The sequence below is a fragment of the Takifugu flavidus genome, chromosome 2, assembly GCF_003711565.1.
Source record: "Takifugu flavidus isolate HTHZ2018 chromosome 2, ASM371156v2, whole genome shotgun sequence".
Lineage (NCBI taxonomy): Eukaryota > Metazoa > Chordata > Actinopteri > Tetraodontiformes > Tetraodontidae > Takifugu > Takifugu flavidus.
In genome coordinates this window covers 10,627,447-10,641,261 of record NC_079521.1, presented here as the reverse complement: position 1 = coordinate 10,641,261, position 13,815 = coordinate 10,627,447, and the positions used below count along the sequence as shown (strand labels likewise).

At 47.0% G+C, this 13,815-nt stretch overlaps 1 protein-coding gene across 6 annotated transcripts in view; it reads right to left on the bottom strand.

Moving 5' to 3' along the window:
* nav2a (neuron navigator 2a) overlaps positions 1-12,983 on the bottom strand; it is a 70,556-nt gene extending 57,573 nt beyond the window's left edge. For 3 of the 6 annotated variants that reach the window (XM_057012516.1, XM_057012537.1, XM_057012554.1), the window contains exon 1: positions 12,215-12,981. In XM_057012516.1, coding sequence (XP_056868496.1) covers positions 12,215-12,433 — 219 coding nt within the window. In that variant the 5' untranslated portion in view covers positions 12,434-12,981. Of the gene's footprint in view, positions 1-12,214 lie in introns of all 6 variants that reach the window. The other 3 variants (XM_057012506.1, XM_057012527.1, XM_057012564.1) reach the window with 3 other exon arrangements.
* Between the last annotated feature and the right edge of the window lie 832 nt (positions 12,984-13,815).

Here is a 13,815-nt window from a genome sequence, read left to right as displayed (position 1 = left end):
ACCGGTCCGCAAACTTCTGAAAGAGCAAAAGACGAGGGCACTCTGATGTGAAGATGGAGTGGAGCGGCGGGGGGTAAATATAGGCCGGTGGTTTGATGACTGTCCCCCTGACAGCTCTGGAGCAGCACTGTTTAAGCGTCTGACTGTAACATGACATGTTACCCCACTGATCTCCCTCCCTCCCACCCTGAGTCACCCACTCTGAGTTAGTTCCCTCCTCTTCAACCGGGACAGTTGATGAGACGTTTCTATCTTTCAGCGCTGTGTCTTACTGTCAGTTTGAATCACTTTCATCTTAATTGTTGCATTTATGGATGTGAAGCAGAGAGAGCAGCTGCAGGTACCGACGGGCTCAGAGAAGCCCAAACTTGTTGTTAAAACATTTTAATTTTTAGGGCGTTAATGGATGCAGGCCCGGTACTGTATGTTCAGTTGTGTTTCCATCTCAGAGCATCTGTTAATGCCCAGACAGTTCCGTCACGCTCCCCTACATCTCCTCCACAGGCAGAACGTGTCTGGGGGAGACTGTGTCAATATAAGAGGATATGGCAGGACCCTGTGTGAAAGCGAAACCAAATATTCCTCCACCCAGGTGGTCGGTCACACGCGGCCTCAGCATTTCACCCGCAAAACTCTTTTAATGCAAAACCAATAAAGTCCTACATTAAAGTTGCACTTAGCTGCATCTTATAAGGGGCGTCCAGACATACTATAGACAGTAATGTGAAGACAACAGACGATTGAATTAAAAGAACTAAAGGAATCTTTCCTTGTCTCAACACACACAGCTCACAAAGAGGTGTCAGATCCCACCTGAAAGACCTTTAGTCCTCAGGTAAAACTTATGTTGCATCATCCCTAAGCAGGATATAGATCAAATAAATGCTCTCGTATGAAAGCTGCCCTGATCCATATTCATGTGCTAACATGGCGAGTGCAGCCTTTGAAGGAGGAAACTTTCCCTCTAATGGAAACACACATCTGTGTTTTGGTAGTAGCATGAAAAAAAAAAAGCCAAATGTGATAAGCAGACAGGATATTGATCTTTTGGATGCCTGATGCAGAGTCAAATCCCTTGTTCTCATCACACTGTCAACTGTCGTTCTTGACCTGAATTCCTTTTTCAGACGATGCTAAAAATCCTGCAGTTTTCCCAGCGATCTCTTCTCAGGGTCTGATGTCATCGGCCGTGCGCGACACACGCTGACCCCCCGAGCGCTGGACAACGCTGCGCAGCAGTGATAAAGAAGCTGCTGCAGACTGGGGGGGACATGTGGCGGAGCATCCCCTCTGACCCAGTCTGGGCAGGCTGGCAGATGGCTGCTGGGAGAATGATGGATACACTCAGAAAAGAGGGGGTGGGGGGTGATCGATGCGGAAGACACATGCATCGGGTATCAAACTGTGCGTTTCTGAGTCTAAGATAACACAGACTTAACCTGTGTGTTTAGCACCCCTGCTCAGCTCAAGCAGGTCCCGGGCGGGTGAGGGCAGGACAGGTCAGTGGACAGATGGCCTCTGGGACATCAGTGTCCTTACGATGAGACAACAGAAGACTGCGGCGTGCTCCGCCAGCTGCTGCGCTGTTTTACATGATGCACAGCGACCAAAACGCCCGACCACAGTCTGGACTGATGCGTCCCGGCTGGTCAGCACAGATGTCGTCAAAGCGGTGCAGCCTGGTTCTTCAGCATGACTCCACATTATCGGGCTGCAGCTCTCCTCTGTTTTCACGACTTTATCACCGTTCCCGGAGCTTCTTGGTTTGCTCCTCGAGAAAATCAACTTGTCACAACGTCCTTGAACAGGACAGACAACTCTTTGTGTGAGTAAATCAAGGACTTATCTCTAACTATTAGCAGCTGTAAAAGAGGAGAAAAGCAACAGAAATGCATCAGAAACGTGATTTACGGCAGCTGTTTGACTTTCCAAGAGTTTGTCGCTGCTAGAGGAAAAATAACAGGACTTTTTTCCCCACTAAGCAGCCCAACGACGCCGCAAACTTCTCATTTCAAAGAGGAGTTTACATCGTGAACCTGCGGCGAGCTACTATGCCCAGACAACCGATCTCATTTTAAAAACATCCCAAGTTTTTGCCCTTCAACTCAACCAGCGGCCCATGAAGACTCTGTCCTTTTACGCAAGGACGGTCAGAAATGTAAACTGAGATGTGTTATTTTTTAAAACCCAAAACCTTCAAAACTGCCTCAACAGGCTGCCTGAAGGGATTAGCACGATAAGTCATGCACAGAATTGGTGCTCGAGTGTATTTATAAGCACCAACTGCGTGTTCTTTGAGCAGAAACCACATGGAAGCAGCAAACATTCGTCTTCCCTCGCCTCTCTATCAGCGCTGCAACTGGAGCTGCTGCTGCCTCGGCTCTGCCCCCAGCAGGATGGTCTGTGGGGGCCCCAGGCATCTCAATTGGCTTCAGCCCGCAAAAAGCTGAAACTCGCTGCTCCGACAATGAGCCCTCGTGTCTCTGGTCTCCATCTGACACATGAAAGTCGTGGCTTTGCAAACCATGGAGGCCACAACGGCCGCATGCTGCAAAGGCCGGGGCCCAGAGTGTGTGTGCACACCCAACACAGCAGCCACGCCGATACTCCCTGCTGCCTCAGTGCAGAGGGGCACAGGTTTAAGGCGTGACGAAGCAGGTAAAAACGTATCCTCGATCAGAAAAATACCAAATAATTTAGGCTTTTAAATCCCTTCAGTTTCTGCTGGCTGGCACACACACACACACACACACACACACACACATGCACACACACAGCTTGATGCACAAATGGTTGCTCAAGTGTCATTAAAAGGGCTTTAACTGGTAATAGGTGCTGCATGAATCAACACACCACCCTGCAGTGACATGATTCATGCAGAAATTAATGATCTTTCAGGCAGAGTTCAGAAAGCAGCTCCTGGATTCTGCTTTGGTCGTTCCTGGACAAATCTTCAAGGTCAGAATGGTTAAAAAGTTAAATATACGATCCAAAACCTGCTGTGTCGACAGGATGCAACCAAGTATCTCTCCAGGCAACACAATCGCCAGCTCACAGCAAATTGCATTTTCTCCTTTGACAATCAAACCCTCAAACAGAGCACTTTGATTTATGCTGCACAGTCCACATGTTGACATAAGAACCATGACAATCAAATAATCAATGGACCTACACAAGGCCAGTGTGGATTATAGACCTCCTGCACACTTCTTAATAAAAAAGGAAGGTCAGTGTTATTTCTGGAAGTGTGCGGATTCCTGTCATCCCTTTGTCGTACTCTCTCTCTAACACACACACACACATACACACACACACACACACACACAGACACACACACTGACCCTGCAGCCCACTGGCCTCCTGTCAGTCACACTGGGTGGAGGTTAGCTGGGTGTAATTAAACTAGCCTTCTTATCCTCTCATCTCTAGACTGTGGTAATAACCTCCTGTGTGCTTCCATCTCCTCTTCCTCCACTGGCTCACAGCAAACCCAGATAAGGACCAAGGCAGGAAGAAAGAGGCAGAAATGGCCAGAAAAGACAGACAGATTTCCAGGCACCTGAGCTGCGCGCTAACTCAACAGGATGCTCATTACCCCAAAATTACTTTAAATAAAGCTGCGTCTTATCACATTTATCACCAACATCAACGCTCGGGAAGCTTTTCTTTGCCTCATTTGTTTGCCAGACGTCACCAACCAGCACCTGACCCCCCCCCCCCCTCTGTGTTTTATCACAGCATCCCAGACCCTGCTGAATATTTACCATCTCATTGTACTTAAACCACAGCAAACTGCGCCCAACAAAGCAGAACACGGAACTGTCCCCGTCTTAATCATGCCTCAACCCACACACAGAGTAAAACATCCTCACTAAGCCTGATTTAACTTTCCACAGACATCAAAGTGGAGCTGATATCAGGTGAGGATGAAACTGGGATCCACGGCATCAGCGCTCGAGTGTGTGTGGAGAACAGCGTTTTCATTCAAACATACAAACCCAATAAAAGCTGCGGGCGCAGAAGATTGTCAGCACGAAAGAAGAACCGAGGTACCAGGAAACAGCCTACCAGCTTCATGGTGATGTTCTTCTGCTCCCAGCGGCACAGCATCAAACTCATCTTCTTGTCATATAGAGACACCTGCCTCACAGGGAGGAAGGTCAGAGGGGAGCCATCAGAAACAGCCCTGCAGAGCTGCCGCTACAAGCACAGACGCTCCAGAGAAGTATCAGAAGGCTGCAGGTTTGGAGGAAAAAGTCATGAATGAGTAGATCCAGAGGAAACCACAGAGTTGCTGCTGCTTGATCCAACCCCAGCAGGTCTGTGAAGCTCGCAGGCGGAGGCAGAGTCCAGCCTCCAGCTTCTCTCCACCCACTGTGGGACACTGAGGAGGGAAAAATAAACCCAGGAGGAGAAAGACAAGAGGAGCTCTCGGCCTCTGCCGCCGGTCTGAGAGCCAGCCAAATCCAACGCACCCAGAGAGGGAGGAGGAGCAGGAGGTGGAGGAGGAGGAGGCCCCCCTCTTCCCCTCCTCTCTCGCCCTCGGCAACACATTGTGCTATTGCTTTTCAATGGATCGGTCAGATGGAGGGGGAGAAATGAGTAGAAAAGGACAGATATCTTAACCCTTCCAGGTCCCCTCCCCCAAATGACCCCCCCACTGTGACAGAAAGTGAGGAGACATGACAAAAAAAAAGAGGGCAGATCATGAGCACGGGCCTGATAACAGAGCGTTGAGTGGGAAGAGACGAGAGGCCAAACCACGCGGGGCTCAACACTAACCCTCACTTTCTATTTATTATTACTCCAACCGTCTCCTCTGTTGCCGGTTAAAAAAAGAGCAGTTTTATTTTTCCCAACCGGAGACGGAGAGCTTTGGTTTCCCACATCACACTGCAACAGCTGTGTGCATGTATTTATGTGCATGTGTACAGCGGGTTCATAACCTAAGCATTCATGTATGTGTGAGAGTGTGTGTGTGTGTGTGTGTGTGTGTGCGCGCGCGTGTGTGTGTGTGGGTGAGAGAGAGAGGCTCGGCAGCACAGGATGCCCTCCGTTTGAGAGCTTTCCAGCCCCCTGAGTGTACGCACACCACACCGCTGACCACAAATTACAAGGCGAATTTGATTTTTGGGAAGGGCCCAAGATTTACAGAAAGTTCCCACAGCGGGGGGACGTTTGATCACTTCCAGCAGCCCCAATAAAAAACTAACCTATTTAACCTATTAACCTCACACACATACATTAACAAGTTTGGACCGTATTAGGGGATGACCTGCGATGTTTCACACAAGTAAAGGACAACTCTCCCTTCCTGCTTTTAATTTAGTCTTATTATTTATTTATCCCAGGTCAAAAATGCATTTTGCCCCCCTTCTTTCACACTGATAGCGAGTGTAATTACACTGGGAGAGACGGAACAGGTCGAGTAACTCAATAAAATATTTTATAATAGAAAATATATAAATACTTTTGTTTGCACAGAGTGTTGATGTTTATGTCCACCACGCTGCAGGGGCGGGGCATGATATGCACAGTCAGCATAAAACAGAAAAACAGGAAGCACTTCCTGTGTTAGGACACATCAGTCGGTCGTGGAACGTGAAAAAACGTCTGTCCGGGTTCTTCGCATCTTTAACTTGTTCTCTGCTGCCTCTCTATTCTCAGCGTTCCTGAAACATCCCTCACGGGAGCGCTTGAGTGAGCCCTGATTGGTTCGTACTGTTTCCCGCATTTGTCTTTTTTCCCATATCGGGCCCATGATTGATGATTTGAGGTCTGCAGTTTGTTTCAACGACAGCCTGCGTGTGCAGTTACTGAGTGTCCGCAGCCACCGAGTCCAGTAAAACCAACAACTAAAGTGGAAACAGCAGCATCTCCTGCAAGAAGAATCCTGATCAGCTTTCCAAGCTGAAACATGGAACTGTGACCTCCAAAGAGAGAAGAGACGCAGAAGAGACACACGCGAGTCCCCCACTGCCTCTAAAGCGACACTGATTTAACAACATTCCGACTCCGCCGGAGGAGAATATGTCAGCATTTAGTGCCTGTATTTAACTCTTTTAAAACAGACTTGCAACAAGCTCATTAAGTGCCGCTGTGGTGAAAGGAGGGAGAACGAACCCTTTCAGAGTCCCAGATAAACCGCAGTGTGTCTGGGACAATAGAGGATACCCTGCAGGAGGGGGGGGCTTTTGTTTTGGGGCATCCCCACCTCCAAACTCTGGAAGCTGCGGAGGAGTGGTGGGGGGTGCTGTTGTAGTTGATGTGGGGGGCTGAACCTGCTGTTCTGGGAAGGAGTCGGGGGTGTGGGACATATGGACATGCTAGGGGTAAAGAGACACACACAAAGGGGAGAGGACAGCAGTGAACACGGCAGAAAGACGGCCAGCGAGTTTTTGTTTTAAATCGACTTCTTTCGGAGAAGTTTAGTTTGTGTTTGTTATTTCCTGAGGATTAACCCAGATGACAAGTCCAACATAAAGTCCTTCATTTTCATGTTCATTTATTCTCATTGATTTTAATGAATTTTTGGAAATTCAACATTAATGGAACAAAGAAACTGTGGACCACCTCAGTGATAGAAGTGCGGTTCACGGCTATTAGCATGTAATTTAACTTCAAAAGGAAAAGCTTACAGCCGTGTTATAAATGAAGGAAGAAGTTCCACTTCCAAAGCAAAGTAGAGATAACAGAACCTGAATAAATTCAGTTTGTGCTCCTGCCAAACAGACTATCCTGGGGAATAACCGAGCAGAGCAGACATGAGCAGTTTAATAGAGCCGATTTTAAAGCTACTCACTGCTTATCTGGGAAAATGTGTGAGCACATAAATGACAAAGACAGACCTGATTTGGAACAGGGAGACTAATATTTGCAAATACATTTAAATATTCTGAAAATTTGGCATTAAATCCTTCACCCAGTTCTCCTTGTTGACTGAGAATTGCTGTAAAACAGAAGAAATGCTAAAAATAGCTTAGCATAAATAGTGCTAGCGAATGAAAAGTGTTAGCCCGCCCATCATGGAATGAGTTTTTCCCATAATTTTAGAATCAAACAAAATGAAGTTAAGTCATCACACACTTCAATGAAAAAATTAAGATGTTATAAAAATCTCCCAAAAAGGCTTAAACAAAGGTTTAAAATAATTACCACCAGACAGGAAGTGGAGTGGTGCGGAGACACATTAGACGTGGATGAGGTCATTAGGACCGGCGCCATCTGCCACACAATCTTGCACATCCTCTGAAACACCTGAGCTCTGCAGCAAAGTGGAATTTTTGTGATCAAATCACTCAATTTAATGTTGGTGTGAAACTAAAATTCATCAGCACCAGTTAGATTATGCACCAATATTTGCAGGATGTCTTCCGAATTGCAGGTTTGGTGGCAGCACTTCATAAATCAGTATTTTATATCTCTTGAACATGAACTTTTTATGGTTTTGAGATAAATTTGTGCTTCTAATATATGACAGTCACATAGTGATTACATCAGTGACAGATTTATGGGTATTACATGCCGTATACCATTAATGTTTTCCTTTATGAAGGAATAACTTTGATTTGCTGGTTCCTAACCTGACCATAAGCTGACGTCGTGTTCTTATCAAACCTGCCTCTGGGTCCTCGTTGACCCTGTTCAGGGGTCTCAGGGGAGGCTGACTTCAGCCCAACTGACCTCTACCTCTTGGCTCCCCTCTGTGTCCAGACGGAGATGGAGCTGATTGTGTTAGTCGGACTGCCTCTGCAGGGCCGATTCCCCAGGGGGCGCTACTCACAATGACCCATTTGTCTGGAAAAAAGTGTTTCCCTGTGACAACTAATGCAAGAGTGAAACTGAAGTGTGGAGGGCACCTTGGATGGGGATCAATGGAGTGATGTTGACTCAGGACAGATGGATGCCCAGCGGTAACGTGGTTATGTCCTCAGCCATGACCTCACACAGGAAGCTAAGGTACAGGAAGTGGAATCTGATCGAGCCACATTAGCCACAGATGAGGTAATCACGTCTGGAGCCTGCTAATATATCTAAAAAAAACTCCTAAAGCTGAATAAACTGGTCATAATTGCAGGCTGTGTAGGATCAACCAGGAAGAGTGGACATGACAGCTACCTTCAGCTTCAGCCACCCGGGCATCTAATTTCAGCTGCCAACGGTGACCTTTCACCTCCTGTCACCGCCTTAATTGCAGCCTTCCACCAGGGGGCGCTCAATACACTTTGACCTCTTATGTCAGAGTCTTGCTGCTCTTATCAACAGAAACACGGGCGACTTCCTGTCTGATACTGATCTTTTGGGCAACATTCCCTCATCTCTGAAGTCTTGATTTCAGTTTTCTCTAAATGTTTCCAATTTAAGACATTTAAAACAACCAAAAACAATTACCAGAACATTGAATTTGTTGCCCATCCTGCATCTTCCTCCTTCCTCCTTTGAGCTCTTTTACAACGTCCCCTGACACCCCCTCCCAAACCACCCACCTCTGAGTGGACAGTTTGCCCGCAGGTTTGGCGCTCTCAGTTCCATGTCAAAGCCAGTCAGCACTGCCCTTCCCAGGATCCAGTGGGGGGGGGGGGGGGGGGGGGGGGGCTGGAGACACCAGCAACATCTGACTCAAACTGGTTTCAAAGGCTGATGCTGACATTTGCAAAATTCAAATGCAGCTCTGAACTATTCCGCATCGTTGCGTTAAACGCTTTAACCTGACCTGGATGTGATCTTCAAAATAGGAGCGTCCGCTGCTGGTGCAACACGTCCCACCGGTCAAAAATATTCAGCTATGATGGATCAAAGGAAAGGAGACTGCAACTAACCCCATCATAATGAGCCCTTGAATATTACAGATACTAGAAGTACACTATGGTTTTATGCCTTAAAACCTCACATCATTTCTATCAGAGCCAATCACTTGCCATTTGAGGTCGTTTCATTAACTTTGGCTCAATCACAAATAAAGGGAAAGTCACACGTGTGTGTGAGCAGGCGCGCTGATGAAATTACGCTCAATTATAATAATTCAAATGAGGGAAATTAGAATCTCAGTCAATTACACATCTAAACAGTTGAATTAATGAAGCCATCACAGGGTTGTAATATAAAACTAATGAGCTCATATCCACAGTAATCTCCTCTCCTCTGTATGGCCAGCATATCTAAATTGGAGACTATGGTTTAGTTGTGATAAGAACGCTAATGGTTAATAGTAGCTGAGGTGGCCTGTGACCCTCATTGCTGGTTCTGCTGTGTTTTTATGTGATTTGGACTCAGCTCCTGGGCTGAAATGAACATTCATAATGAGTCTAATAAAACCACAGAGCCTGACAAGAGCCTTTATCTACAGAGATACTTATTAAGATAGCAGGCGCTTATCACAGCAACACACCAGCAAGTCTCTGTTTTACTCCATTGTACTGTGTGTGTCTGTGTGCGTGTTGCAGGATGAATGGTTAAAAAGCATGGCAAAGAATTAAAAATATAAAATAGGAAAAAGAGAGGAGGGGAAAACAGTTGATCCTGTTAAAACAAACACACGCAGGCAACATGGACATGTTTGGTAATGGATTGGTGGTGAGGTAAACTGCTGCCACTAGAGGGCGCTATAGAATCACAGCACAAAGAGCGTCAGGGAGGGTTAAAGGTCAGTCTCCATTCCCCCTCCCTCCCGCCCACACATGCACATACGCACACACCTTCAATCCTCCATTCACACATTTCCAGGCTAGCACCTTTACACCAGATTGCAGCAGATTGTCTCCTTCTCTCTTTCTGATACAAACACACATCCCTGTATATCTATCTTTGTGAGGATTTTCATGGATATAATGCATCTCCAGCCTCCTGCCCTCACCATCCCAACTTACCAACCCTCCCACCCCATCACTAACCCAAACCTCCCCCCAACCTTCAATCCAAGTCTTAACCCTCAAACTGTCCTTTTAAGTTGTACGGAACAGCCAAAATGTCCTCACTTTGCTAGTAGAATGCAGGTACTCACTATAGAGCAAGTACAAGAACACACACACTGCTGCGGCTTTAATATGGATTAGTCTGTGTTCCAGGTGTACACAACATATTTGTTTGTTCAGTGCCACCTGGGCATCAAGCTGGCTGTTTGTTTAAAGCCATCAGATTCACAGTTATGAGCTGTCAAATCCTCCGCACAGCCTCTAATGCGGGCTGCTCCTACCCGCCTGAGGAGCTTTCAGCAGTTACTTTTAGGAATTCCTATTTCCCACAGTTTTTGGCATCATCCCAGGCTTTCAAACAGTTTCAGGATTATGACACCTTCCTCCTGAAGTGCTGCATAATGGATCGTTTCATCCAGATTCAATACATGTCAAAGGTAAATAAAGATGGGGACAACAGGCGCAGTACTGCAGCTTTCCCTCATCTGGACATGATTCTTTCTAAGGTCTTTCTGCAGATACACTGGGTGCTGGTATTGATCACTCTCTCCTCTGATGGATTTTCTTTCCTGTATAACAGGAGCAGCTATCAATAACCTGACAGATCACTGATAGCTTCAGGTGAATAGGTTTTCCCTGGTTATTACTGGTAGTTGAAAGGAAACAACCTCGTTATTTCTTCTCGTGAAGGAACTTAGTGGTGGCAACACAAGAAAAGAGAGAATACACAGAACAAAAAAACCATTAAAACAACCCTCCCCAGGCGTCCCTGGAGAGGCTCGTCTCATCTCACTCTGCCCTCAAACCAGATTGGGTTCATGCGGACAGCCAATGGCATCTGTGTGCGCTAAATCCAGAGTGGGTTGGACCCGTGGCGATGGCGACGCGAGAGGAGGGATCAGAGCCCTCTGCAGCAGCCCTGGTGCAGTTAGTCCCGGGGGCGAAGCCCTGCAGTCCAGAAACGAGGACGATAAAAGGAGCTATGACGAGCATCCCAGCCACGTCCGCTCTGCGGCATCTATATAACGTGCCTCAGCGTCCCAAGGAGTCATCGGATTTGTTTACTAAAGAGGGTTTTCTTTTAAATTTTAGACTAATTGGACAAATTACGCTGCAACAGGGAGGATAGATATACTGGGACAGACCTGCTAAAGAGCTAAAAACTACTTACTCACAGATTGTTTTACTTCAGATTAGATTTCAGTCCTTCAAATCATCCATTTTCATCCCTCACTTGAATATAATCTGATCATCTTTCTACCAGTGTGGAAATGTTTCATCCATTTGCTCTTATTAATGTATTGTCATAATCTTTTTGTGACACTCTTGTTGGTTCTGACCAAACAGGCAGAGAGCAATAAATCACAATGACAATAAAATCAGCCTCTACAGTCACACAACATACACACACACACACACAGAGCTGCAGGGGGGTCAGGGGTTAACTCAGCTGAGGGTGAATACGGCTGCTTCATCAGCACTGCAGGGATGGAGAGAAGAACAGAAAGGAGGGCAAAGAGGAGAGAAAGTAGGTCAGTGAGAAAACATGATTGTGCCACTAAACAAACGGCACCGGACGAGCGTCCCGTCCTCCCGCGACCTGCTTCCATACGTCCTCCTCACATGACAATCGCCGCGCTGCCTTTGAAACCTTCTCATCGACGGAGACACGCTGGAGGCCTGACAGACTCCAAGTCACACATGCTGTCAAGACAGGTTGCCAAGCGTGCACTTGCTGGCTCACCGATACACAGTGCACGCATCCAGTACGCACACACACACACACGCACGCACACACACACACACACGCACAGACACCTCCTTCCCCTCGCTGCCTTACATGGCGTTGGAGCGATCCAGCTCGCCGGTGCAGCCGTTTGTGCTGGGTTGCTAAGCCAATAATTCACAAACACAGCAACCTTGATATCCCACTGCATGACCCTCCTGGACAGCAGACACGCCGCCGGCTCCAGCTACTTTCAGGACCTCTGCATTTTTGTGTCTCTCTTATACAAAACTGACTCACAGAAACTGTAATGATGGCATAATTCCGTGGAATTCATTTGAAAAAAACAAAGGTCTAATTTAAGTAAAGAGAAAAAAACTATTCGGTTAAACAACACACACAAGAAATTGCTGATTGTATTCTGAAAAATAAGGGTGGTTAAAGGCGTATTTATATCCATTAATGACCTCAGATGTTTGATTTTGTCACTGATAATATTAATATAGCAGCAAACTGTTTGAGAGTAAAACCACCACAGACGGGAGAAGTGGGGGGTTTCAGAGATTTACACTCTGACCTGAGTGGTTCCGCCAGCCTCTGAACCTGCTGCGCTGCTTCTCGTGGGTCTGGAGCACACCTGCTGGCCCACCGATGGCACCTGGGTCTTGACGTGCGCTGCTGGCAGAGCCAGGACTGGCGGTCTGCTGTGGGTCTGCGGTATTGGTAGGGCGCTGTGCACCGGTTTGGGTTTGGGGAGCCCCGACTTCATCTTTGAGCCAACGAGGAGGGCTGGCATCTTATTCTGGGGCCGCCTGGTGACTGCACGCTCCCCTCCGTCTCCTGATCGGGATGGGAATCCAGCAGCTCACATGAGAAGATCCAGGATCCTGTCTGTGAAGGCGTCTCCAGATTCACCACTGGGACAGGGTGGGTAGTTTGTCCACTGATCCTGTCGGATCTCAACGGGGGGCACAAAACTCCCCCAAGGGGCTTAAAAAGCCACAACTGCCACCTGTTTATGACCACTCTTAATCACATTGAAGACAAACGACAGAGGTGGAAATGCTCCACTTTGCAAAGTCCAGAAGAATAAAAAAAAATCACAGTTCCCTGTTCGCACCGAGAGGAATTCCCATCGGCTTGGCAGCGGGTTTTCTCTCCATCCACCTCCAGCACTGACAGACGGGAAAAGCGAGTGATTCCTCTTCCACTGAGCCTCCTTAATTACACCACCTCCACCGCCGCTTCAGCGTGAGAGAGGAGCAAACGTGACGCTGAGGCAGTAACTACAGAACGAACGCTCTCCCCAGCGAGTGCTCAACCTGTGACGGCGCAGCCTTGAACACTCCTCTTTCTCCGTGCATGTGTGTGTGTGTCTCTCTCAGGCTGTGACGGCGCAGCCTGAAACGCTCCCCTCTCTCTGTGCGTCTCTGTGTCTCTCTCCCCCTCTCTCTCCTTCTGTGGTAAGCATGGTTAGCAGCAGGTGGGGCTTGGATCAGGACCGGCATATGCAGAGAGAAGCTCAACACATCCAGTCAGCATGCTGCAGCCGCCTGCTCCTCCTTCACACAGATCTTAATAAACCTGAGTGATTATGGTACTCATTGGCTGAATTTTCAGTTTCAATGTATAATAACTGTTATTCTAAGCTTGACTGTATCACTTTGCATTGGACAACAGGTATCAAATTTCTCAACAATGTTTAGATTGAAGGGTTTGGCAAAGGTATTGTATTTTTAGCATTAGCCTGTTTTCATTTGGAGGTGTGACTTAGAAAAGAGCTGTATTTCTGAAACCAAAGAGCGAGTCATTGGGCCGTCGAAGCTAAAGTAACTGACAACTGTAAGGATACCGTACTCTAGGTCCTTAAATTAGAGTTTTCTTTACAAAAATGGTGGTTCCAGAGTTAACTTCCCTGTGTGTGTGACCTCTGGCTGGTGACACTGATTCACAAACATTTCAAATATTTCAAATATCCTGTAGCCCCTCAGATTCTTCAGGCAAACAAGGCAAAACTCAAACTTATTTAAGACCATTTCAACTAGAGAAGAAACTACATTTGCAGTAGGCAAAATCTTAACAGAAGACAAGACACAGGTGATCGATGAATCACCAGCAGAGCAGAAGAGGAAATTAAAGCAAACCAAGATGTACTGCATCCAAACACACACACACACA